The 26,699-nt window shown below is 49.7% G+C and overlaps 1 protein-coding gene across 6 annotated transcripts in view; it reads left to right on the top strand.

Moving 5' to 3' along the window:
- The window catches only part of LDLRAP1 (low density lipoprotein receptor adaptor protein 1), a 30,225-nt gene extending 3,526 nt beyond the window's left edge, over positions 1-26,699 (top strand). The window contains exons 3-15 of one of the 6 annotated variants that reach the window (XR_015260900.1): positions 888-1,000; positions 3,679-3,793; positions 6,638-6,710; positions 7,157-7,240; positions 8,576-8,706; positions 10,361-10,395; positions 12,426-13,723; positions 14,593-14,836; positions 16,185-17,633; positions 20,019-20,074; positions 23,611-25,104; positions 26,101-26,245; positions 26,351-26,699. Coding sequence is in view for 3 of the 6 variants with exons in the window: in XM_086764818.1 (XP_086620944.1) it covers positions 888-1,000; positions 3,679-3,793; positions 6,638-6,710; positions 7,157-7,240; positions 8,576-8,706; positions 10,361-10,395; positions 12,426-12,570 (696 nt within the window). In the remaining 3 variants the exon portion in view is untranslated. Of the gene's footprint in view, positions 1-887; positions 1,001-3,678; positions 3,794-6,637; positions 6,711-7,156; positions 7,241-8,575; positions 8,707-10,360; positions 10,396-12,425; positions 14,499-14,592; positions 14,837-16,184; positions 17,634-20,018; positions 20,075-23,610; positions 25,105-25,947; positions 26,246-26,350 lie in introns of those variants that run through there. The other 5 variants (XR_015260898.1, XR_015260899.1, XM_086764819.1 and 2 more) reach the window with 5 other exon arrangements.

Genomic DNA, 26,699 nt, shown 5'->3' with positions numbered 1-26,699 from the left:
AGTGGGGTGGCGAACTGCGCTGCGTAATCCTTTCCCAGCACGTGCTGAGCTGGATGGGAGGGGAGCACTTGCATGAAGCGGGAGCCACTGGCAGAGCCCTTCGTGTCTGCTGTGACGGAGGACAGAGCCTTTAAACAGAAGCCCCAGGGCTGAGGCCAGCCTCAGAGGGGCAGGACCGACCGCCGGTCTGGACATGGCCCAAGTGAGGTCTCCACAGAGCAGGGCCGAGGACCCAGGTCTGCAGTCTGTAACTAGCTAGCTGTGGGTTTTGGGGTTTTTTTTAGAGAGAAGCTGGGAAGTGAGCTGAATGTAACTTGAAGGCTGAAAGCACAAGACTAGTAAATAAGAGAAAGTGGCACTTCAAAGTCTAGTTACTTTTTAAACTAGTGTCCCGACCTTGGTGTGGGGCTGCTTCGCCACTCGAGCGAGGTTTGGAAGCTCAGCTCAAAGCCAGCTGCTGGGGCGCTCATGTCCCGCAGGACCGTCCTCTCTTGTTCGTGCTGGTGTCCCTCTCTGCTCTGGCGCTGGCCCCAAGGACAAAACTCCCCAGGGTTTCACCACACGCTCACATGGCTCAGCTGGAGCAGCCGCTGCTCTGTGCTGATGGCTGCGGGGAAATCCCTGCGGAGGTGCTGGGCTGGAAGTACCTTCGTGTGGAGTGAAGGGTCCTTGTGTCTTTAATACCAGCAAAAATCACTGCTTCGGGGAAGGAAAAGTTTTAATGAGTGCCTTATCACACCTGGTAGTAAATTCAGTCTGTAGTACGAACAAGTGCTGTTACTGTGCCTGTTAGGCCGCGTGTATCTGGAGTCTGCTCTGCTCATGGGCCTTTGGATGTGTCGGTATTAAAAGCCTGTAACTTTTCTCTCCCTCTTTTCCTTCCAAAGGCAAAAGCAAGTGGAAAGAAACTGCAGAAAGTGACTCTGAAAGTCTCACCCAGAGGGATCGTGTTAAACGATAGCGGAACGAATGAGCTGATTGAGAACATCTCCATATACAGGTGGGTTACGGGATGCGCTTCAGTGGGTGTGTGCTCTGAGGCTGCTCGCCTATTCCGATCTCCACCTGGACTGAGCTGACATTTTGCTGGCTGTCACGTCTCGATGGAAAGCAACGGAAAGGGTGGTTGCTAAATTTAGGGTGAATTTATGTCTGGTGCAACAAGTGTCCTGCCAGGGGTAAGGAAAGATGTGAGCCTGGAGGTGTCCTGTGTGCAGACTACAGATCCACAGCCAAGCACTTCACAGCCGTGCGTGGCTTTGCTGCCAAAGCATCCAGAGGGATGGCAAGAGTGGAATGCAGAGGACGGTCAGAGCATCTTCAAGGGGGTGAGGGACACCAGAGCTGGGGCTGCCCTCGCCGGCAGCACCTCTGATACATTTACATAGCTCTGAGAAGAGCTGGGCTGGGACAGCTGTTGAGACCCAGTACCAGTTTGGGGAGGGCGAGGATGGATTATCCAGTATCCGCTCCTCAGGCTTTGGTAAGTATTTCTTCCAAAGAGGCTGAAGGCAGGCACAGGCCCTTTCCATCTTCTCCATCCTTTCTCCCTCTGCATCCCTCAGACTCTGCTTCTGTTGCTCATCTGCTGCTCTGTCCCCCTTTGCTAAACGTGGGATGGGGAGCACTGCGTTGAGGCACACTCTCTAACCAGAATTACTAACCCACTTGCTTTTCTCCAGTTCAAACTAAGCAGTCACGCACAGCCACCAGTGCTAAGCCCCAGCCCTCCCCAGGAGATAAACCTGCTGCTAAAGAGCAGAGCAGGGCGAAGCGCCTGTGAGTGTAGTTATGCCAAAATCGGGATCGCCACGCTGATGTAAAAGCAGGCAGAGCTGTGGGGCTGGGGATTTTAGATGCTGCCTTAAATTCTGCCCAGATGCTTTAACAGCTGGCGATAAAGCCATTCCTCCTGGTCAGTGCTTGTGTACGAGCATCCCCTCGATTCAGCTGGCAGAAGTCAGCACATCCTAAAATAGGCTGTTGACGCAGGGACTGATGCTGCTCCGCTGTGGGGATCATGGCGAAAGCTGGTGTCTGTGTGCATGGGGGGGTCATCTCCCCGCTCTGTGAGCGTGCTCCACCAGTGGCGGTCCCAGGGCTTTCCTCTAACACCTCTACTGTCTTCTCTTTGGCTTTTTTACTCACCGGAGAGATGCCAGCTCTGAGCTCTCGCCCCAGAACAGGTGTTTGGGCAGGACGAGGTGGCTGCGGCTAAAATGCAGCCCCTGTCACTGGACGTGCCTCTGCCAGGGCCTTCGGTTGAAAACTGGCTCACTTCAGAGGCAGGTGAGAGTTATCCTTTCCCTGGAAATTAATGGCCATCAGATATCACATTGAGTGCTGGGGGTTGCTGGAGGGGCCATGCGCCTGCGCAAATGACCTTCAGTGGCTTTGTCACAATTATTAAGACTGGCCACGCTGTTTTGGGAACAAATGGGAGAAAGAAGTGAAGTTCCAAGAGCCTCTTTAATCCAGAGCACGGCTCAGTTCTGGAAAGCAAAATACAGGCTGTTGTGCAGAGGCTTCCTCACACGTAAGGAGAAATTAATACAGTGTAAATAAATTTTGAATGTGGGTCTTTTTAAGTCCCAGCATCTGCTGGGAACTGGGACCTTCCAGTCCCCTCCCTCCAAACTCTCGGGGGCAGCGAGAGCAGAAGCTGAAAGGGCATCATGGGGCCATGGGAAAACTTTGTCTGAAGTGTCGCACTTTTTCCTTGGGTTTTCTCTTTCCTGTTTGATCTATCGCGTGCCCAGGGGAGAGGCTAGCGCCTGCCGCCTTGCGCTAAACCTCCGGGGCTGCTCCGGTCAGTGCTCGCCGGCTTCAGACGAGACACTCGGTCCTGCAGCTCCTGGCATGCAGGGACCCAAGGGAGATGGTGATGGCCGATGCTGAGGGACTTGCTGCCCTGCAGAAGGGAGCTGAGTCCTCGGTCACAGTCTGGTCTTCCCAAACAGGTCATCCTGTTGCTCTTCCAGAGCTTTGTTTGGCATTTTGGAGTCAGCCCTGCCCTGCTCAGGGGCAGGGAGAGGCACAGCCATCCTGGGGATGCTCCACTGGGGATGCTGAGCCTCCTTCCCTGTGTCCTGTGGGCTCAGGGGTCTCGGAGCATCCCGTCCATCTGCTACTGTGGATCTTGAAGCTCAAATTCTAGCCTTCCCGACAGCTTTTCTTTGGTGCCCCTTCATCAATTTCCTTCCCTGGTTTGAGCCTCGAGATTAAATTGTAGGCTGAGAACAAGTCCTTCTCTCTCCTTGTGAGCTTATTCTCCAAGGAAAATGTTCTGGAGTCTCTCTTCTGAAGGCAGAGCATTTGTCAGGTGTAGTCCCAGGCTGGCACACTGCAGGCTCTTTACCTTCTGTAACCTCTCCTTTCACACAAGATGAAACATTTTTCTCTTCTTTCCTGCCTCTGTGTGTGACGCACGTGGTTCACGTCGTGGCTGCAGGAGTTGCTCTGGGCTTCTCTTGCACTCAGGCCAGTGGCATCGACTCCTCTGCTTCGGAAGGAGCTCCACCAAAGCCTGGTCATGCTCCCACGCTCCCTCTGCCTTCCCTGCTTGGCCCCAGAGCTGGAAGCCCTGGGGTAGGCACTTGCTGGCAGGTCAGAGGGAGTGGTTGCTTGATCTCCCTTGCACACAGTGCCCCGGACAAGACGTTTCCTTCTGTCTTTCAGGATATCCTACTGCACGGCAGACAAGATCCACGATAAAGTGTTTGCCTACATTGCCCAGAACCAGCTCAATGAGAACCTGGAGTGCCATGCCTTCCTCTGTACCAAACGGAAAATGGTCAGTCCAGAGGAAGAAATGGGGATGTGGCTGTAGGAGGAGGAAGCAGCGAGGGGCTGTGCTGGTGAGATGACAGCTCTGCCTGTAGTTAGAGCGAGGGGAAACCCTGCACCAGTGAACGGCTGTGGGTGAGCACCCGCCCTCCCGCTGCCATCGCCGCCAGCCCGCAGGCAGTTAATCCTGGCAGTGCTGCCCAGCGCCTGGCCGTTGCTCTCGAGCAGGCATAACTCCGGGCTGGACTCAGCCCGTCATCTTGGCAGGTAAAAGCCTTTCTGCACCAAGGTCTGGCGCAGGTGTGAGAGGACCTGGCCTTGCACTGGGAACTGAAACCCTGCTGCCGTCCCGGCTGCTGGGACTCTTCCCTGCTCAGCATCCGCTTCCCCGGGCACAGCACCTGGTCTGAGCCTGGTGTGCGGAGAGGCTTTGGCAGGTGGGGAGGTAGTGAGGTGCCCAGGGGTGGCCTTGATGATGGGAGGCATTTAGCCAGCGGTTCTGGGCTCGCCACCCTGGCTTCCTTCTGTTTCTTGCCATTGAAGCTCCCCATCCAATTTTTAGCGACCTTTTTGCAGACAGGACCGTGTCCTCCCCACAGGAGCAATGCGGAAGCCCCTGCTGCGTGCCGAGGATGAGTCTTGGAGCAGAGACCTGCGTTTGGAGAGCAGTCTCTGGCTCTTGCCTTGAACCCGCTCATGGGATTTTTTTTTCCTGCTGATTCTGTGCATTGGGATGGGCAGGGACTCAGCACTGATGAGCTGGCGAGGAGAGAAGTGGGTCACTGGGCATCGGCTGCAAGTGGGGCAAGGAGAACCGTGGGGGTCTTGCCGGTGGAGCCAGGCCCCCTCGCTGCAGCTGGAAAGGGTTTTAGGGGAGAGGAAGGGCAGGTCAGATCCCTCTGCTCCCAGAAACTCTTTCCCTGGTGCCTGTTGTGGGGCCTGAGCAGAAAGCGTGATATCCCAGATCCACAGGGAAAAAACCTCCAGAGAGCCGTTCCCACTCAGTGCAATTCCTGGGTCCATACGAGCATCCCTGTGCCCGGAGCGCGGCCACCGCAGCTCTGTTAATATTCTGTGCTTCTCCTGGCTCGGTGGTTTGTTTTTTTTTTCTGGGGAGAGAATAATGGAAGCTACAAGTTGTCTCTCCTTTCCGTGGCTTGTGCTCCCATCCTTGCATGGCGATGATAAGCCTCGCTCTGCAAATTAAAATTTAAATCTCTCCAATGCTAAAAGAATTATCTCAGTGGTACATCAGCTCAGTGTGTCTCCCTCCAAATAAAGTTCTCCAAGGCTTTTTTGTGGCAATAACTGGAAATATTTTTTTTCCTCCTGTCTTTAAAACGTACAAACGTCGTGCTGGTAAGATGATGCCCTGTTCCCAGACCAGGAACCCTCCCTGCCCCAGGGCAGGGTCCCTCAGTGTATGCACAGCCACCAGTCACGGGCATATAATTAGTCTGTATTTTTAGTTCATGGGTAATTCTCAACGGTAGCTGGGTCTATTAAACTTGATTCAGATGTGACAGTTTAAATTGTAAACAGCTGTGAGGAGTTTCATACTTAATTACCATATTTAAGTTTTTGCCATAAAGCGTTTGCACTTCCATAAAAGATGTAAATAGCTCCCACATTCAAATGAGCTCTCCTGCTTTGCGAGGCTTAATTGGCACCAATGGGTTTGCTGGGTCTCCTCGCCCCTCTGCGCAGGAGTGCCCAGTTTCTGGGGGACACCTGTGCTCCCTCTGCGCTCCCCCCATGTCCCCATCCTCCCGGCTACCCGGGGCTGTGGGTTACGGATCCGGATCTGGGTTTTGTTTAGTTTGCAACTTTGTAAAACAAACTCATGCCTCAAGGCCCCTGCGGTGCGCCAGCCTTGCGGAGTGTTACTCGTTATCTCCTTGCACTTAAACTGCTCGTGAGCTCTGCCTTTTCCTAATGAAACTGGCATTTGTGTCACTGTTTGTACATCTCCAGCAACGCGGGCTGGTTAAGGTGATGGGTTTTTTTTTTAATGCTACTCGGGCTCTCAGCTTGGGAAGGAATGGAGGGACTGAAGGGGAAGGTGCAGCTCCTGCTGCAGCCCTGGCTGTTGCAAAACAAACCCACGCCTTTCGTCTAAGCCAGCAAGACCCCAGCTTGGCTTGGAGTCAAGGAAAGATGAGTCTCCCTCGTCCTGCCTCCAAGCTTGCTCCCTGTTGGAGAGAGCTGCAAATTCGTGGTGTTTTACACCATCATCTGTTGCTCTCGGAGCATCCTCGCGCATGTGATTGTGCACAGTGCTGGGGAGAGATGGACCGCAGCTCTGCACATCCTGCCCCGGCTCTGGCGTGGCCGACAGCAGCGTGGTCCAGGGCTCGGCCTAGGCACTGATTCCCTTTGAGATGCTGGTTCTTCTGGCGGGTGATGCTCTGTGGTAGGTGTGTGGTGGGTACCACGCAGCCCAGCCCTGGAGTGGGGTGCCACATCCCTCGGGAAGCTGTGAGGATGAGCCTGGGCCCGTGCAGCACTTTGTGCTTGTTTAGATCGTGCTTAGGCCTGGGGTGCATGAAGAGCCGCGTGGTCAGGAGCGGCTCATTTCTCCCCAACTGTCAGCGCAAAGGCTGTGACAGTTCTGTCCCCATCTCCTCCGTCTTCCTGTTACACTTAAAGACGTGTCTACAACGAGCTGCGTGTCCTACACAGAGCAAGTCTCTGCTTCCATCAATATTTGATTACTCCTCCCCAGCCAGGCGCAGAGCAGAGGACTGGTTGGATCCAGGTTAACATGAATCTGCAAAGCAAACCCTCCAAATGCTTTAAATCTACATGAGGACCTCTCAGTTAACCTCCTGCCTCACCGCTGTCTTTCCAGGCACAAGCCGTCACCCTCACCGTAGCCCAGGCCTTCAAAATCGCATTTGAGTTCTGGCAAGCAGCTAAGGAAGGTGAGTCTTTTTTCCCTCTTCCCGCTCTTGCTGTGAAAGTTCAAGGGATGACTTTGGGTTTTTTCCAGCTTTTGAGTGCCTTTTCCCCTCATCCTCCAAATTTCCAGGCTGCTGTTAAGGCTGGTCCAACTTCTGGTGTGATTTAAGGCATCTTCCAGGTTTCTCTTGACAGCCTTGTAAATCCAGCCGTATTTTGGCTGCGCTTGTCTCGCAAGGAGGATGTGAAGGGACCTGGTGCTTGTCTGTGGTATCTCAGCCCTGCCGCTGTCAGGATTTATGCTTTCACCTTCCATGAGATTATAAAGCACACCCAGAGCCTGGGCTGCTGTGGGGAGAGGAGACTCGGTGCTCGGTGACTCGTCCTAGCTGTACCCCTCTGTCCCTCCTCCCAAAAGGCTTGTGGGGAGGTGCTCCGTGAGCAGTGATGGAGTGTCCTTCTTTTGCAGAGAAGGAAAAGCGGGAAAGGTCCATCTTGGAAGGAGAAGGGATGAGCAGCCCCAGCTCAGACACCCTTGCCTGTCCTGATGCATGTAAGTCACTACCAGCAGAGCTTAGCTGCATACTCCAGGGCGGGGAACAATCTGAGGTCTGCAGGGTTTGCCCTGAACAGAGCAAGCTCCTGGGAGGGCTTTGAAGACCAGTGAGGAGCACCACTTTGGTCGTAACAGAGATGTTGCCCTCAGCAGAGTACCTGGGACACAGTGGCCACCTGCCAGGTCCTTCCATCTCCTCCTTAAATATCTCCTGCAGCCCCTCGTACACAGCTCCTGCCACCCCAGATCTGTTTACTTCTGCCTGAGGCATATTGGCCATAATGTCCTTATACGCTTGGCGTGGATGCACACATCCCAAGTTTGATTTTGGGTTTCTCTTAGACCCGAAAGACTTGCCGTCCCATCAGCTGAAGGAGATGGATGTCCAGGTGCCACTCTGCCTCCAGCTCCCCTAAGGAAAGAGAGGTGTGAAAATAAAGCAATTAAATAGTAAATCCTCTCTTAATTCAGTGCCTGGCCATGGGTCCTGTGCTGCCTCTGAAACGCAAGACGTGTAGCCAGGGAGAAGTGAGACAAAAGGCTAATCTCTCTTCCATGCTGGCCGTGGCGATAAGAGGATTTGGCATGGAGGAAAATAGCATTAAACTGGGCTTCCTGCCAGGCTGGCGCCTCTCGTTTCTTCATGTGAAGGCCTAGGACTGGAGGAATCTGTCACAAGCAGTGGCACGTTGGGACAAATGAGGCCTGGGGCTGCCACGGGTGTAGGAATGGGCTCCAGCATCTGCCTGAGGGATGCTCCGCAGCTGGGGCACTTCTGCATCTGCCCTTTCTGCAGGGTGATGGGGAGGACTTGAGATTTCCCTGAAGCAACCCAGCCTGCGGTGCACCACCAGCCCCCCGCTGTTAACTGTTCTTCACCTCATGCAGGACTTTCCCTCAGTCCTATAAAATAATGGTGCATCTTTGCGAGGTGCTGACCCGATGCCGTGGGCTGAGCTGAGGATGTCACCCTGGGGTGGGGATGTCTCAGCTTTGCTCGAGGCTGATCCTGACTCACCCTGAACGTAAGCAGGTACCCAGGAGCCTTCCCTGATGGCTACTGGAGGGATGAGCCGGCCAATCCTCCCCTGTGTCCCTGTTGAGGGGGTCTCGGGTGCTCGATCTGAGGATCATGAATTATTCATGCTGAAACCACAGCCCCCACTGGCGTGAACGCAGCTCCTCCGTGCTAAAAGTGGGGCCATTCTGAAAGAACTGGATGCAACTCTTTGATCTCCCTTTTAAGGGGAAGTGATTACTGCAAAAAGCTTGGTTTTGTGTCATCTCTCTTTTCCCCTCCCCTGCCTCATTCCCTCTCCGCTCTGTTCACAGCAGCAGCCACGGGGAACTTGCTGGATTTAGAAGATCCTGCCAAATCGCCCCTGACCGGCAGCGCGAACTCCCCACACTTGGATAACAGCGTGTTTGGGCCCAGCTCCTCTGTAAATAACAACGTGGTGTGGGTAAGTGTGCACCCGGGACACCGCAGCGTCTGCTGAGCTTTGGGTGGGGAGCAATGCCACCTCCATTTCATGTGCTCCAGGTCGCATCACAGGGCTTTTTCTTGGGTAAGCGCCCCCGGGAGCTCTGGGACAGCTAAGCCATTCATGCAGGGCTTCAGAGGTGCCCGAGCGAGCGGGGTTTTGATGTCCTTCTCAAAATGATCGATTAGTGTTCCAGTCTCTGCTGCTCTTTTTAGGCTCTGTAAATAAATGAACGAGATTGCGAGGCACTCTGAGAAATGCTGCTGTCAGATAATTGAATATTACTTATTCTTGAGCAGCAGTTCTCAGTGGTTTGTCACTTAATTGAGAGACCACCTAACTGCTCCGTTCAGGGGAAAAATCATTATGTTGATGGCTTTTGTTTACTGTTCACTAAAGCCAGGTTATATTTATGTTCGTTATTACTCTTATTTTTCCCTCCTTCTTGTTTGTGGCTGTATCTGGCTTGTGTGAGCATGGATGGCTTCTCTAAAATGTCCTCAGTCATCTGGCTTGATTGTTTCATGGACCACTAATAGAAAAGTAACGACCACATGTCTGGGTGTGCAGCCGTCGGGGAGCCTCCTCCATGCCCAAGTGTTCCATCACCAACCAGGCTGGGGCTGATCTTTGAAGCCCCACTTGGCCTGGGACCTCGTCCCCGCCCTGTGCTCTCTCTGGAAACTCGCCATCTGCTAAATTTTGGAGAATTGAATGATAAAGGCCTTTGCCTGGAGCCTGTTTCTTGAGTCTGCTAGATCTGAGCCTGCGGCTTTTCAGGTTAAACTTGGAGATCAACTCTAAGTCATATCAAATCCTGGAGGCTTATCAACAGTCTCCAATCCCTCCCTTCTTCCAGAGTTTTCATACTTTACATATTACATTAAGTCTGTAAGCGTATTGCAAGATTTTGGGAAGAGTCAAGTCTGTCCATAGCAAAGCCCTCGCGCAGAGCCCATCTTGCTGCATGGGAAACCTTTCTCCCCTAGGCAGCTCAGATGCTTTCCCTGGGAAACCTTAGGAGCAGATCAGAGATAAAGGATCCCACAGCTGCTTCCAGGTGGGGCAGGTTCCCCCTGTGCTGCTCCAGAGCAGCGTTCCTTGTTCCTGATGCAGAAAAGCCCTGGGGGGATGCCTGGAGCATCTTGTCGAGCTCTGTCTGGTCCCCCCTCTTAGCAGGAACCCGCAGCGTGTGCCGGCCTGGTGGCAGGAGCTGGAAGAGCCTGAGGGCTGTGATTAACCCCAAGGGGGATGTAGTCCAGCTGATGGGCCGGATCCAGCCCATGCTGGCAGCAGGGCATAGTTTGGACATGGTGGGAAAGGGCTGAGCCCCTGCCCCGTCCCTGGCCTGCGAGGGGAGCATGGCATCCCTGACCTGAGCCCTGGGGTCTGCTCTCAGGAAGCCTGGACCACCCAGAGTGACGCCTCTTACCCTGGGGCTGGTGCAGAGACTGAGATAAAACCTGCCCAAGGAGGCAGGTTGCGGAGAGGAGCGTGGCTTTAGGCACTCAGAAGTCCATAGAGAGATATATATATTTGTCTGCCATGCTCAAGAGCGGAGCCGGATCTGTAAATACACTTCTGTGCATTCTTTTAGCAACTACTTCTCTCTCTTTTTATCTCTTTAACAAAGGAAATGGATGATGGTCTCGACGAGGCATTTTCAAGGTAATTCTAATAACTTCCTTTACAAATTCACGCCACCGGGGACCAGCCCAGGAGACTTGACTAGTGACTGGCTTTTAATAATGCTTCTAATCTAATCAGCTGCTGCGATCTGACCTAGGCAGCTGCCCCATCAGTGCCTCAGCTGTTAATTGAAAGATAGGCTTTGAGGCTGGCTGATAAGCCAAATATTTTGACAACCTTTTAAGGATGGAGCGAGGCTGTATGCGATAGGGAATTTAATTCCCCAAGCAGTTGGCGTCCGCTCCTGCTTGCTGGTGCGGTTTGAAGCTGCCTGTTCCCAGCTGTCCTGCCAGTCGCGGCGATGCTGGTCCCAGCTTCTGGCACAGGGGATTTTACCCTTCCTCGCTCCTCCTTGAGGTTTGGACTAACCCTGGGACCTCGTTCCCGTCTGTCCCCAAACTGACAGCAACTCCTGAGGGCAGCCTCCCTGCTCCACCGGTCCCTGTTGCGGCGCAGTTGCATTAGGGTGACTCTGATGCACCAGTTTTGAATTCGTCCACCCAAGCACATTCAGAGTTCGTGGCCATAACTTCATGTGGCTTAGTTCCCCTTCCAATCCAAATTAAGAGCTTCCCCACACGCGCACGCCGAGCAATCCAGCAATGTTAAACAAATCCATTTCCTTCCAGGTGAGTTTTCCTGTCTGTCCTCATGCGGGCAGAGCCCTGCGGGGTGACAGGGATGCTTTAGCATACGCAGGTCCAGATCGGTGTGCGAAGCAGCCCTGGCAGCGCGAGCTGCAGAGGCCTCAGTTTGGGCAAAAAGCTGCCTTGGGTGCAGATGCTACAGGCAGCAGAGAGCAGGCAGGCCGCCTCCTCCGGCTGGGAGGTGCTGAAAGAGGGAGTCGGGCAGTAGCAGGGCTGAGCCCAGCGCCATCACCTCCCCGAGAGCTGCTCGCCTCCACCGGAGTTTGCAGCAGTGCAAAAACTGCATGCTCAGCCCTAAGGAAACAGACCTTCGTGTCTTGTTTGACTCTCAGGAGTGACTTACAGCTTCCCCTTCCACGGTAGCCCTGCCCCAAGTTGTGTTTGATAAAGGGGCTACTTGAATTTATGTCTTAATGTCGCCCATTTTCCTCACCTCAGTTCCTTGCCCTGCTTAATTAAGCAGATGTTGCTGGTTGTGGTCTTTTGTTTTGCATTGCTGGATGCTGAGCTGTTGCATCACCCTTGGCCTTCTGGTGACTCAGTCTTTGGACTGCTCATCCACTGAGGCGGATGCTTCTGAAAGCGTTCCTGCCACAGCATCATCGCCAGACATTTTTCTTCTTTATTAAAAAACATGTGTGTGGCTAGTTTAATCTGAGGCTTACTCAACACCATGCCTCCCCTGCATGAAACATCAAATATTTGAGTTAACCTGTGGCCCTGGGAGAGTTCATGCTGCCATGTTACATTTTCACAGAGGTATTTAATAACACAACAAACTGGGGCTTGTTAGGTTTTGTGAAACATCTGGGATGGGCTGAGATGAAGACCCCTTAAAGCTGATCCTGCGGGCTATTACACATCATCCGAGTCCTGCTGGGTCTTGACCCAAAGAGTAAAATGCTTGGGCCAGGGAGTGAGGCGGGCAGCGAGCCACGGCACACGCTGCGTGTCCAGACACACCACCGTGAAAACCAAGTCATTGCGATGAGGCTGCTCCTTTGGTCAGCGGAGCCTTTACTCTGAGATAAGGTCCCAGCTAAGGATGCACCCGCCAGCAACAGCTCAGGGGGAGGAAAACAGCACCGTTTGCCAGACCATTAATATACAGGATGTCCAGACTGCAAATTCCCTGGATGCCTGTAGGGGAAATGTTAGGATAACCGGCAGCAAAGCTGCAACAAACTTGAGCGAGCTGCAAATGTTATGCGCCAGCTCTCCCTTTACTGCATTATTTCATTCCGTTGGAGGATTTTTAAATGTGGAACTGCAGCTAGGGTTCAGCATTAAGGATGCATCAAGCATCCAGGCTATAAACTGCACGGATTTGTGTTCTTACTTTCTGTTTTTCTCCCCTCTTAGACTGGCTCAGTCAAGAACAAACCCTCATGTCCTCGACACGGGACTGACGGCTCAAGATATCCAGAGTGCAGAAACGCTCTCACCTGTAGACTGGAACAAAATAGATTCCAACACAGGCGAGAAAGATGATCTGTTCATGTTTTGAGGTCAAATGCATCTAAGAGCTGACGAGAATAACCACTAAAAGTCTGTGGACTGAATCACGCTGTTCCGGGTGCTGTATGCAAGGGACTCTTCTGAGGGCTCTTCACTGAGTCAGATGATGTTACAGCACAGTTTAGACCAAAGCTTTAGAAATCTGATGCAGATTTTTGTACCTTCCTTTTATCTAAACCACAAGATGCTCTTGAACATATTTATTCATAGCCGTTACAGTTTACATATATTATTGGAAGGTGTCTAGAGCATCTACAGTATTAGGTGGCAATATACCATGGAAGAACCTTCAGCAGTGCCTGTTCCTCTCTGAAAAAAAGACTATACAACACCAAAGTCTCTCTGTATATACTTTTCTAGACAAAGGTCTGCAGATGCAATTGCAAGCACAACTGTTACTAATCCACTGTTTCTTGAACAAGACATCACCTGCCTAGGCGGAGGGGAGGAGATTTGCAGCAGCTGCTAACAGTGTTAAAATCAAAGAGGTAGCAGAGATCTTGCTTTTGTTGTGAATGTCTGCGATGCTCTCACAGTTGTCAGCCACCCCTGCGGGTTCTGGCTGTTTCTTTGCCAGCTTCTTATGGGAATTGACACTTATTTACCCAAAGACTCTATGAAGTTTTGCACTTTAAAACTTGAACTGAAAGCAATGGTCCGAATTGTCAAGGTAAGCAGTGCCTGTAACTTCTCTTCAGAAGCTATTAATCCCAAACAACCCAACCCGGCAATGCTGCAGGTCTGTTTCAAAACTGACTACTCACGTGCACCATTTCTGACACGACTCGAAATACTAATGCTCCTGTTGGCTCTAAAAACAAAACCACTGAGGAGTAACAATTTTTGTTAAAATGTGTTAAAAGTTGCACTTTGGGCGAGCCCAGTAGCGCAATAGATCTGTATTCTCAGCTCTGCTAAGTGGATTTGGCTGGGCATGCCTTTGGTCTCAACACCATTTGGTTGGTGCTCACTCAGCAGACTCAGATGGAATTTGATTAGGCAAGGCCAATACCTGGATGTTCAGTTAGCAAGAGGTGGCTCTTCCAGCGGCACTCCGATCCTCTTCCCCTCGTCAGCCACGTCTCGCGTGAGGCTTGGGAAGCTGTCTTCATCTGTTCTGGAACTGGAAATAAGTAATGGAGGTATAAAGCTTATGCTAATTAAAAGATTAAGTTTAATGATCCTAAATAGTCGCACTGACAGTTTGCAGTGTTTGTGGCCTTATGTGAAGTATACTAATCTGTTTTATAGATTTGTAACTTGGTTTTGAAACACTAATTCATTCCCCAGATAGCTCTTTATAACTCTCTTAAAACTGGTTGCAGAAAAATAAAAGAAAAACCTCTTTGTCAGCTGTAAGAATTTATTAGGAAACAGCTGAGTGACTCTAACTTAGATTTGTTGGGTTTTTTTTTCCCCCTAAAGTGGTGTTGTGATAAGGTGTCGAGGACTTGTGAAGCTGACTCATCATGTCTCTTAATAAAATGTGTGCTCTGTTTATCCTGCAAAACTGTGTTTAAAGCAATTTTACATCTTGAAACTACTGTGCCCATGACTTATTTGATCTTATGCGTAGCATCAGTGTCACAATTGAAGGAATTATTCAAAGTTTGTCCGTGCTACAGAGGCACACGGTAGAGATATGAACTTACTGCATCAGCAACACCACAAATGCACAGAAGTGTTTGTAGCAAGCGCCTTCTCCTGACCCTAGGGAGTGGTGATCTTCCTAGGAAAGAGCTTGGGCTGCAGGGATGGACCGTGAGGATTTCTCTGTATGTTGATCTTTCTCCTTTTCTAGAGACCCTAGGAGCATATACTGAAATGCACAATATATGTGTGTATATAGTTTTTTAAGAAAACCTGCTGTAAAGAATATCTGTACTGAGGAAAATAAAACTTCTACCATTTTTTGGAGTGTCTGTGCTGGGTGACTTTATTTTACCGTGGTCCTTTTAACATGGATTTGTATTTCTAACTGGTTGAGTTTGCTCTTTCCCTTGATGCATAGCAGTAAGCGATCAGAAACATCCGCGGGAGGTTTGTGTCTGTCAGAAGAGTCTCCAGGGCCATCCAGGTGGGAAGATGGCTGCAGGTAGACACCAGCCCGCCGTCCTGCCTCCAGGAAATGCTTCTGGGACTGGGTGTGGCCGCGCAGGATGCACAGAGGGATGCGCAAGGGCCGCCTTGGAGGTGACTGTGGCTGGGTAAATCCGTCCCTGCCGGAGCCCCCGCATCACTGGATCGGCCTCCAGGTAAGGGTGTGACAACGGATGAGAAGAGGGAGGTTGGTGCTTTGGGCTCCTCTATGGGTAAATGTAATGCTGATAGTATCAAAACCCAAAATCACTTAACTGATAGTTTCTGTGTTGCCATACAAAGTGCTTCTCCCTTGGGGGGAGTTTAATTTGTGGAGCTGCCTTTTAAAAACAGCCCAGAGATCCCAGTGCTGCCCTGTGTCCTCGTTCTCCCCCTGCAATCCTGGCCTTTGCTGGCTGTGAGCTTGGAGCGAGCAGGCTCCCGCAGCTACCAGCTAACCTCGCTGCCAACACCAGTCTGGGAAGCAGAGGGAGATGTTCATGTGGGGGTGCTGACAAACAGATTTAACCTGCGAGTAGCACCGTGCTCCCTTTGGGGCATCAGAGCTGGGCTGCAGGGAGAGCAAAGGGACTTTGCTCTCTTCCTGCAGTGTTAAACTAACAAAACAAATTCAATAGAAGTTTTTCTGTTTAAGGTGTCTATTCCAGTGGAGGAGGCGTCTCAGATTATAAGTACAGAGTACCAACAGTCTGCGCCTTCATGCATAACTGGTGGCGATGCTGAGGAACAAATTGATCTTTCCATTTCGATGTGACCTTTTTTTAAGTGCCAGTTAAGAAACTTCCAGCATCCATTTCCTTCACCCATGTTGCTGGCTGCGTCTGCGTGCTTGGCAGGGCAGGAGGAAGGGGCTCACCGTGGTGACACGGGGCTGTGTCACGAAAAGGCAGCTGCCTGCTGTGAGCCGGGGGACGTGGTGCGGCTTTGCTGCCCGTTTTCCTCCCTGGGAAGGGCTGGTCTGTCACCCTGCGTTGGCACGGTGTCTGTAAAGGAAACCTCCCTCTCCAAAGCATCTCCTAAAGAAACAAAACCTGCAGCTGGTGCAAACCACGTAGTTCCAGAGCTGATTTCTTTTACTGCTGATGCTGTAACTCGTTAAACTCATTTGATGCACCCTCCAAAACTGCCACAATGAACCCAGCCTGCTGCTGCCAAGTTCAGGCCGGGTTTACGTGCAGACGTGAGGTTTCCAATGCAGTGCTGTTTCCTCTCTGTCCAATGAATGCTCTTGAGCGATGGTCAGTTGTGCTGTGTGAGCAGAGGCCAAATCCAGCTCTGAGGTTACAAACTGGCTAACTGGGGGAAGCGCTGAGCTGGTAAGGACCACGGCGCTCAGCGCAGCTCTGAACTTCTCTCCTTGGAGCACCAGGAGAGTTTGTAAATTCATGCAAAGCCACAGCGAGAGCTGTAGGGCTGTCGTTACCCAGATCATTCTTTTTTAAAGTACAAATAAAGAGAGCAACATTTCATCTGAACACCTGAATGCTATATTATGTTTTTTAGAGCCAGCCCCAGGTGCCGGGAGCTATGGGCTGCTCTGCGCAGCTTTCTGTGCTCTGAAGCAAGAAGAAATAAATATCCTCATGGAGAAGGAGAAATGCATTTTGGCTGGGGATGGAGGGAGGTGTTGGCTGAGCGCTGCTCTCCTCTGCTCTTACATGTTAGCATTGCGTGACGGCCGCTTGCAATGGCAACAGCAAACTGCCAGACCCTGATGAGATTCATCCCTGTCAAAGCCGAGAGAAACTGAACCAGAAAAAATGCTGGGCAAAGGCAATGTTTGCGGAAAGCCTCATCGCCAGCCTTGCTGGGACCCAGGGCAGGGGCTTGCTCAAGAGGAGCTTGCCACGGGTCAGCAAACAGCACTGAAAGGGTATTTTGCAAGCGTGTGTCTGCCTCTGCTTTTGAACTTCTTCCAGGGTTTGCAGTACTTATTGGCAGGAGACAATATTGCAGTGGGAGGCTGGAGCAGCGATGCAGCGGTAGCAAATGGCTTTTGTCAAAGTTTCCATCGCAGGGAGCTGCGGAGCCACATGCCAACGCGGCCACCCTCCATCTGCACGAACAACGAGGGCTGTGGGGTTATTCTGCCAAATTCCTTCTGTGCATGAAAATATCTCCTCCTGAAAAAGCAGCAATTTCAGTGCCAAAAAATCCATAAACTTGTCAAAAAGTTAACTTTTTTTACACCCCCCTGTTCAGAGGAAACCCTGCTGACTGACTGGTCCACCTCTCCCTGAAACCTGGCACCTCGATTCATCACGTCGGTGGTGACTTGGGGTGGAAGGTACCCGTGTTGTGCCCCTGCTCTGTGGCAAAAAATAAAGTAAGTTTTGGAGCAGCTCCTCTGCGGAGGCAGCACAAGCCCCTTTGGACACCCAGAACCAAGCAAGATGCAACGTGGGTTTGGGACGACCCAGAGCCTTTCCCCATCTGCAGCACGGAGGGGACCTGGGAGCCCACATCAGCGGCCACGGGGCCAGAAGCCAATGAAATTACCCAGCGCAAACAAGACACGAGCGAGTGGGGCCTCTGCTGCCAGCCCTCGGCTCGAAAAGTCCTTTTAGCAGCGAGCCAGCATCTGACTGTGAGCAATTTGTCAGGAGTGAGCGGGATACCGCTTATGACAGAGGGAGTCTTAATATTGCATTACTTCATTTATTTAGCACCTCTCCTCTAATGCCCAGGGGAAGGATAATGGGAGAGAGCGTCGTGGGTTGATGAGGGTTGGTTGTTATTTTTCTTCCCTGCTAAAAGCAAACATCTCCAGCTGGTTCTTGGCTCAGAGAAGAAATATTGGCTTCACAAAAAGAAGGGATGTCAAGTCATTAAAAGCTGCAGGAAGAGGAAGTCTTCAGAGATGGGAGTGGAAATGGGGCCAGAGAGCTGGAGCTGGAAAGCAGAGGGAGGAGGCGCAGGAAGATCGGAGGCAGTTATGCAGTGAATAAGCAGGTAGGAGGTAATTAGCGACCAAATGCTGGTTAATTTACTGTCACAGGCCTCTCAGGCTGGACGTGCATTTAGTCCCTTCTCCGCTGGGCTCTGAGCTTTGTCAGCAGCGATCGCTTCTCCCTCCTGGCCCCGGAGCACCTCCCAGCACAGCGGCTCCCCGGGCCGGCAGAGCCGAAGGGACCCCCTGCTCTGCCCAGGAAGCAGATTAGCACCCTGCTATCGGGGCCACGCGTTGCCGTCAGCCGCTGCTGGCCTGCAGCCGGGCGCAGGGAGCCAGAGCCCAGTGCTCTCCATCCTGCCCAGCACCTGGCTGGCACCGCTCACCTTTGGCAGTGCCGAGCCTCTCCCGGGGCGTTAACCTGCCGGAAAGCTGTCAGCCTCAGCTGTGAGCAGAGACGTGACTTTGCAGTTGAGTGCTCACTCCTTATTCCCTGCAGTGGGATCTGAGGAGCTCTTTGGAAGCTGTTGGGAGTCGCAGGAGCTGGGTCGCGCCAGCAAACCCAGCACGGGAGCGCCAGGAGAAGCGATGCTGGCTGCGCTCGCAGGCAGGGACCGTGCCACCTTCCAGCTTTCTACTTTACTTTTCCTTCCAGGAGCCAGGCATGATCATCGCCAACGGCACTGTTCCCGCGTCAGGGCCATGGGGTTGCTTCTCTCCCTGCAAAAGAAAATATCAGGAAAGGCAGGTTGTGAAACATCAACCCTATCAAGTTTTGGCTCTAAAATCCTTGCTGACTCCTGTGATTTATCACTCACCCAGTTGCTACTTGCAGCTTGGAAAAGATAAGCGAGGGGGGAAAAAAATAGAGATTTTTTTAAAAGCTTGGCTTTAAAGCCCACAGACTCAGGCCAAGACTCCTGTCCTGGCCGAGGTAATGGGGTAGGAACAAGGTTACCAGTCACGGCTGAAATAAAACAGCCATCTGCTTCAGGCTACGGTGCGAGGGTAATTCTGCTCCTTTCTCTTCCCTGATACAGTTCTTTTGAACCATGATGCGAGAAAAGCAGAATTTAGATGCCAAAAAACCATGCTGCCTTCCTTGTCTTTCAGTTTATTCCCCAGGCACCTTGTCTGCCCCGAACTTTTGCCATCACAGTTTCTGTTTCGGGCAAGCAGAAGCAAACACGTGCCCAGGGCATCATCGAGCCATCGTCTTTCCAGGCAGACGGGGTGATGCTCAGGGGATTCTTCTTTCCCTCCTTTCAAACCAGCCAGTCTGCTAACCTGGGTCCAGATCACTCACTCTCTGCCTCCAAGGGTTGTTGTTTTTTTTTTTTTCACCTTTCCAGCCATTGCCATCAGTGATTTCTTCCTCAGCAAAACCTCTGGCCTCTGTGGAAGAGGAAAACAGTCTCAGGGCGGAGTTTCCCCAGTGCTCTCTCTGCAAACCACAGTGGCAGTTTCTGTCTGGGCTGTTAATAATCCCATGGATGGTAACCCCACTCCAGGCAAAGTTTTTGCTTAAAAGCCTTGATGATGATACTTTGCAGGCAGTTATTTGGCTTATACCTTTGTTTTTTCCTTCTCCTGACCTGAATCTTGCTGTAACAGCCCCCAAACCTGCTGCTTGTCAGGTCTTGTTTTAGCTACAGCTCCGCTCCCTTCCCCTGCTTGGTGGAATTTTAAGGTGACATCCCAGCACCAGGCCTGTCACTTGGCTCTTGCCTGTATCACACACTTGTATGTATGAGCCCCAGGTCTAATTAATGTAATAAAATGTGTAAAAGTACTAGATCTCCTCAGACATGGCAATTTTATCACTTCTGTATACTGTCACAGCACACGTAAAACTGACAGTAAGGAATAAAACAGTTATGTCTCTGGCATTTTTTATTACTTGTAATATGCTACCTTTTTTTGTTACTGGAAATTTAAATTATAATGGTATGCTTCACTTACTTAAAAAAAAAAAAGGAAGTATCCGTAGCAACAGGAACATCTAAATTATTGCAGGCTGATCACTTCTCTCCTAAAGTCACATCACATGCCTTTCAAAGACAGTCCCAGAGGTGCAGGATTTTAATAGAATTTTTTTTTTACCCTTTTTTGCAAATAAACAACTGTATACACAGCACTTTCTCCATCAATATCCTGCCTACAGAAAGATCTAAACCTAATAACTGCCAGCATGCTTCATTACCCAGAGAAGGAGGGTTTCAGGCTTGCTCTTGCAATCCTTGCTTCACAGGCATCTTTCTCATCTGAGTCGGTGCCTCCTGGTTATCCCGTGTGAAACTGGAGAATTTCCAGCAGGTTCAGCTGATGTGAATTCTGTCTTGAATGAGAGGGAAGGGGAAGGGGAAGACGGCTCAGCCTGCAGCATCGGGAACTTGCTTGTTAGATTACAAGCTGGAGTCAGTCTTATTTATATTTTATTCTTTCAGAATTCCTGGTTGTCATCCCCAGAAAACAACTTCATCAGCTGCTCGACATTTAAAAGGTGACTGGTAGGAAAATGCCCAGATATTTTTCAGCCTCTGTCCCTACATCTGAGCCTCCATGGTGACTTTTGGTTTGAACCAGTTACACTTTTCCACTCTTGAAAAATTCCTTCACCTTATCATGAAAAAAGCCCTACAGATACACACAGCACTGTCAAATGTCAGAAATAAACATGCTGGAAAAAACAGACTTTTTTTTCCCTCCGATCTTAATTATAGGAATCATATGCGTCATCTGGATCAATAGTAGGTCGAAATTGCTCAGCCAGAAAGATTTTATATACAAAAATGCAGCAGCTGATAGCCTTTCTCTAAGCCCATGTATTATTATGTTATAACTGAAATTATGGTAGTAAACCATGTTTGCAGGCTCTCTTGGAGAGCTCAAGTTAAGAACAAAGGCTTAATAAGTGCACTTGTACAGAGTAACAAGATCTTAAACGAAGCCTGTGTGTATCTGGGATCTTATCATGTTCAGCAATAGCTGAGATTTGCTTTTTATGTCCTTTGTTTCCCACTGCCCTGTGGTACCTTCCTGGGTCATCATTCCCTGCATTTTCCCCCAGTGGTGGCTGCAATTCAAGGAGGATATATTTGCAGAGCAGAACATGCAAATTACAGTGGAACAAGGCAGCCTTTAAAAATATAAAATATTATTTATCACTTAACCTTTGCAGAGTAAGAGCTGATGTGCAGAGAAGTGGTTGTGGTTCATCGAGGCCAGCCCAATAGTGAGAATGTTAAAAACCAAGAAAATGTGTTGGAGTCCTTTGGCTGGTTTTATTTATTTGTAAGGAAGAGCGGGGGAAGCTCTGCATCGGTGGAAAAAGAGGGGGGTCCGAGAAGAGGGCTTGCAGGTGTTGAATGCGGTTGTCATCGGGTGATGCCAGCAAACGCCATCGCAGGAGCCAGGTGTATCAGCTGTCACTGACTTTCAGATCAACTTGGTTTCATAGGCGACTAAAAAAAGTCAGAGTGAGCGAAGGTGGGTGGTTAAAGAGGACTGAGAGTGATGCAAAAAAACATTTGTCAGACCTGTGGATCCGGCTCACATTTGAAAATCACCTTTCTTGTGGCTCCTGAGAAATCACCTTTTAATAAAGAGTCTATAAGAGGAACCTATAATTTTGTGGTTGATGCATGAGCCAGAAGACAACCCAGCTGGCTTTCGCATGGCTTTATGAAAGCCACAGGTCCAGCTGCAGTCAGAAATATTTACTTTATGTTGAGCACACCAGATCGTAGGGAAACTCTGGGCCCTGACCTTTGATGGCAGGCAGCAAGTAAAAGCTGTCACTCTGCAGCCTCACCTCTCTCCCAGCTGCAGGGTGTCAGCGCTCGCAGTAAGGTTTCCCTGATCCCCAGGTGAAGCTTTTTGACGCACAGCTTCCCTGAACCCACCTTCTCACCTCCCAGAGTCATTAAATAAATCCCAGAAGCCACGGCCCGAGGTGTTTGGGAGTATTTGTCACCCAGTCTGTGGGCAGGGAGATGGGGCTGTGCTGTGCTGCCTGGGATTTGCTTCTCAAAACGGGCCAGAGTGGATCCTCAGTGCTGTGTCTGAGGCTTTGATGCATCCATCAGTGTTTTGCCAGTAATGTGATGGGACTGGGCAGCATCTTGGAGCTAACTAGCAAAAAGGGGTTGTCTGTATCTGAAAATGGTCGGTGCTGGGAGGGAAGGACCTTTGCTTTTAAGGGTGACAGGAGGGTGGACCTTGGTTTTTCTTGTTGGTTAAAACATTGTGATCCAGTGGATGGCCGGTGTTGTACAAGTCAAGATTGTCAGAATGGAGATGACTTGCTCCTTTGTGATTTCCCATTTTGATATTGAGCTGACCTGACTCAAGTCTGTGGAATGTGATGGGAGAATGGAAGAAGCTTCTGGTGAAGTTATTTAAGGACTTCAGACAGGTATGAGCACACAAGTCATTTCACAACTATGACAGGAGAAACCTGGCTAGCATGTTGGCTGTAATTCATAGGTGCCTCCCCCTGCCCTTGATGCTATGTGCCTTTCCAGTTCTGCTTTTTATGTCCTCAAAACAAGACCACGGTCTCTCGAGACCAGGGTAAGACGGAGCCAGCACAGGCTAGAGCAGATCTCTTCTGTTACAAGTGTTCCCTCATCTCGTTAACCAGATTGCATAAGGAGGTGCAATACTGCTGAGCTCAAAATTACATTTCTTTATTTCCTACCTGACACAGCAGCAGCAGATGAGAGAGACAGCTGCAAGCAAGTTTAAAAGTATTGCTTCCTCAGAGCAAAACTCAGGAGATGAGACGTTTGGGTTTCATCTGGCTAACCGAAAGCCCGTGGGGAGCTCTGGATGCTGATGCCTGATGCCTGCAACTGCAGTGGCCATGTGAGATCGGCTGTGCGCTAGCCCAGAGCACCGCAGAGCTTTGGAAGGCACCCACCCATGCATTTTGCAACAAGCTGCAATTGATGGGATGCCTGCGGAGCAGCTGGTCTCTGTGATAAGGAAGGAGAGTTTGTGATGTGACTACTCTGAGAGCAGGGAGCAGACTCTTCAGTCCCGGAGGTCCTTTGTATGTCCCCATGCCACCTCTGCATCCTCAGCTGACAATATGATCCCTCTTGTCACCTCCTCTCCAGTCCGTGATGAGCAGATTGGGTTTGATGGTGGCAAGCTGATCTTCTCATTCTACTTGAAGGGAGTGCAGGTGTGGTCCTGCCCTCGTGTTGTCAATGCTTCTCCCCTTACACTGCTTCTGCCAGCTTTAGTTAAACAGCATTGAATGAGCCTCTTCTGAGTGATGGACTTGCAATTGCAACCTCCTACAGCACCAGCAAAATCCTACAAAGGTACCTGAAAGTATGTGGCCTCAGCACTGGCTGTGCTGATTAACTCCATATCTCATAGGCCATTTCCAGTCCGTGGGCTTGTGCTCCAAGGAAGCTCAGCCTGTCCCGAGTGTCTCTGGCCACAAAACCTGGGAGAACATCAGCAGCATGAGGACACGATGTCCCCACAGCTCATGCGCTTCATGTCTTGACTAAGAAGTCTTTGGGGTTTGTTTCCTTTCTGAAGCAGGGACGGGAGGACACTGCCCTGAAACATTAATTTCCTCACCTCTCCCTTCCCCCATATCTACTTGATTTCTCCCCTACCTCACACTTCTGACACCTAGCAGGTATTTTTATAACCCTGTATTTGTTATTTTCTCCAGTTTTTATTTTCTATTTTACAGCCTGGCCACCTGGTCAGAGTTTTGGTTTTTTTTTTTTTTTAATTTGTATGCAGCGTGCATGGCTGGTGCAGCCCATAAGAGACCTGTATTTAAAAATGCTTGCTAACATACAACAGCTATAGGCACAGAAATATAACTGCTTTCCTTCCCCTCTTCTGGGCACTCCTGCCAGCTGCACGCTGGCTCACACAGACGTGTACTGGGAGAGGGAGAAAGCACCAAGCTGCACAAGGTTTGTTAGGGTCCTTGAAGAGGATCTGTTGAGCCTGGACAAGGACTGAAGGAAGATATTTTTTTTCTTGTTCCTTTGTGTGGATTAGGCATTGCCCTATGTACAAGCTTAAGGTAGGAAAAGGAAAGACAAACGTCCCCTGAAATGTAACTGGAACTATGGGTCCAAGCAGGAGATCTGTCATCCCACGGGATCTCTTAGATGAAGAATGATGGGACGACCAGTCTGGGCTGGGACCACCCGGAGACAGCAGGTAAGGAAAAGCATTTTCCTGCTTCATAGGGCTTCCACACAGAAAATTGTTTTATTTGGTACTGACTCAGGAAAAATTGACAGGCAGCTGAGGAGGACATTTCTGAAGCCAGTAGCAAACTGGAGGATCAAACCCCGGTCTCTCCCACCAGTACACAGCAGGGTCCTTCCTACGGCACAGCCTTTGCTGGCACATTTGCACCAGTGAAGCCCTGTAGTCAGGAAGTGGCTGATACTGGAAAATCGAGCTCCTCTGTCAGAGGAGTACAATTGCCGTTCTAATGCCAGGGCAATGAGGCATCTCCAAGCTGCGTCTGTGTCACAGGATGTGTTCTGCATGCGTACATCACAAGTTAGGTGGGATATCTCTGCTCCCCAGAATTATAATGGCAAAATGTCAACAGTTTGGCGTAGACCTCCCCAGGGTCCCGTATAAATACAGCGTAGACAGTGAGTCATCTGAGCGATACTAGGAGTGACCTGTTTCTCAGGTTGGGACAGATTAAATTCACCCTGAAGGTGACTTCAAAGTTATTCTGGGCTATGCTGAGGCCTCTCCGTACTTCAGTGTTTACCAGGAAGCCTGGTGCAGTGCACAGCAGAAAGAAGGCAACCATCTGAGGTGGATTTGGACATACAGGAAGACATTCGCACTCAGGGGAAAAGCTGATTTAAAAAAAAAAAAGTTACGATCCTGCCTTTCAGAGGAAAAAAAAAACAACACCTGCAAACTAGGACTGCCACACTAGCATGTCTGCAAAGTGCAGATTCTTGTTCTTTTACGGCTTTCGCTTATGACTTCCCCTGATCATTTGAAATCTTAACTCATATTTCTTGTCTGGATACTAATGATCTGACACAGGAACTTCCACTCTGGAAATGTGAGCTCCACAGTGTCTCTATTTCCCTGTATTGGTTAATGTCTGGATAGGGAAAAGGGTAATTCTGTAATTTGGCAGAGCAATGCACAGCAAAGTGCTTCGACAACTTTTACTGTTCTCTACAGGGAATAGAAATATATTTAGCTGCTGGAACATCTGCCCCATTAACCTTATATTTTATTTTCTTTTTTTCCTGTGTACTATTGACCTCTTTGAAAGAGGTTTAAATTCTGCTTACCTTGAAATTCCCTGGGGAGGGACTTCACCCATCAGGCACCAGGATCCATGCAAACCATTGCATTTATCTCAATCAACAACCTGGCAGCTTCAGATCACTACAGAAAGAGGCTGGTATCATCTGAGTAGTGCCAACAAAATACTCTGGAACCTGTGTATTAATCTCAATATAATGCCTGAAGGGCATCTACTGACCTACTTCACCCTCCAGCGTAAGTTACTGCACAGTTGACAAATTGTTTTAACAGAGCCTTAGCGGTCACCTGAGGATGGCCAATATACAGTGCTATAAGCTGGAATTTTCATTGCCGCACACAGTTTAAATGACTCTTAACTCCTTGGAAGCATTGCTTTTTCCCTGTAATGGAAATATTTACATTAGCCCATTCAAATGCTCTAAGGTGTCTTTATTTCTCTTGGCCTGGCTCATAATGGCCTAGTTCAAAAGCGTTAAAGTTTGAGGGAAATGAGCTTGGCACCAAGGGAATTAGGAAAATATTTTTCCCGCTGTAAGATGGATCTGTTTGCCTTAGGAAGGTGCTTGTGCTGTAATGGCGCAGGCTTCTCGCTCACCATGCACAGGGGAGTGTCTCTGCAGCAGATTCAGGGTCTCTCTACATCACTTCAGTAGGGCAGGAAAATGATTGAGAGGGGTTGAAGGTTTGATCCAATGAGTTTCTCAAGGATTCCCTACACAGTGTCAGAGAAAATCCAATCTAAAGACAGCGATGCTGGACAGTAACTTATCCTATCTGTAGACAAACAGCCAGAGGACCTCCATGGCTCATGGAGTTATCACTTGCCATTAAGTCTAAAAACTCTAGTTAATAATTGGACCCAAAGGCTTCTTGCACTGTTATCTGTTGCTGGAAAAAAAAACAAGACTACTTGTCCTGTAACAGCTATTTTGATAATCACAGAATAAGTTTCTTTGCAACCTCCATAAACTGGTGAGTTTTAGTCTTTGATTTATGGTGTCCTCAAAACAAATGTCCTCTGTGTATATTTCCATATGGTTTGTATGAGCTTGGGTTTTTTTCATAATTTTTTAATAGATTGCTACAGAGCAGTGTATTAACCCCAAGAGTCTGCTAACCACATGTTGGAGATCACTGTCCTAAATTACTGAGCACTTATCTATTAGCCCAGAAGAATTCACATGCTAATGCTCATCTGAAACTATCCCCTTTGGGCATGACCCTCTTCAGACTCAGCACCAGAGCTGAAAACTGCCAAAGCCCTGCTGAAATCGCTAACACCACAGCATAATTATTAACAGAAGTGACAGTTCAGGCAGCGGGTCCGAAGCAGACCGGTGCTCGTGGGGCTGACATAAACCATAAGAGTTCTGAGGTAGGTAACTGAATGTATGACTGTTTCACCTTTGGCCAAAACATAGAGCAGAACCAAAAGAAAAAAAAAAAAATATATATAAATTTTTTTTTTTTTTCCTTCTAGTCTGTGGACAATGAATAGGATGAACAGAAAGGCTTCTCCTCCTGTGCTCCCACACAATGAATAATCTTCCCAGCATTTGAAGATATTGGTCATTATTTCCTGGCTTGCCTTGAAATCCACTACTAAAAAGCAGCAGGATCTATTTATATGATGAAAGAAGATTTTTGTGAAAAAGCATTTGTTTCAATGTTCTCAGAGCAAACCTAGCCCAACACTTCAAGGAGAGCAGGAATTATCACATCTGGGGAAAGCAGAGACTGCTGCAGACACAGAAGGATGTCTCTGGATTCGGGATTGACAATGGACTACGCAGACGGTTGTCAAATAAATGGGAATTCATATTTTGGGA

Source organism: Chlamydotis macqueenii, chromosome 22, assembly GCF_036417535.1.
Source record: "Chlamydotis macqueenii isolate bChlMac1 chromosome 22, bChlMac1.mat, whole genome shotgun sequence".
NCBI lineage: Eukaryota > Metazoa > Chordata > Aves > Otidiformes > Otididae > Chlamydotis > Chlamydotis macqueenii.
Note: the sequence above shows the minus strand (reverse complement) of the source record. Positions and strands in the feature narration are given on the sequence as shown.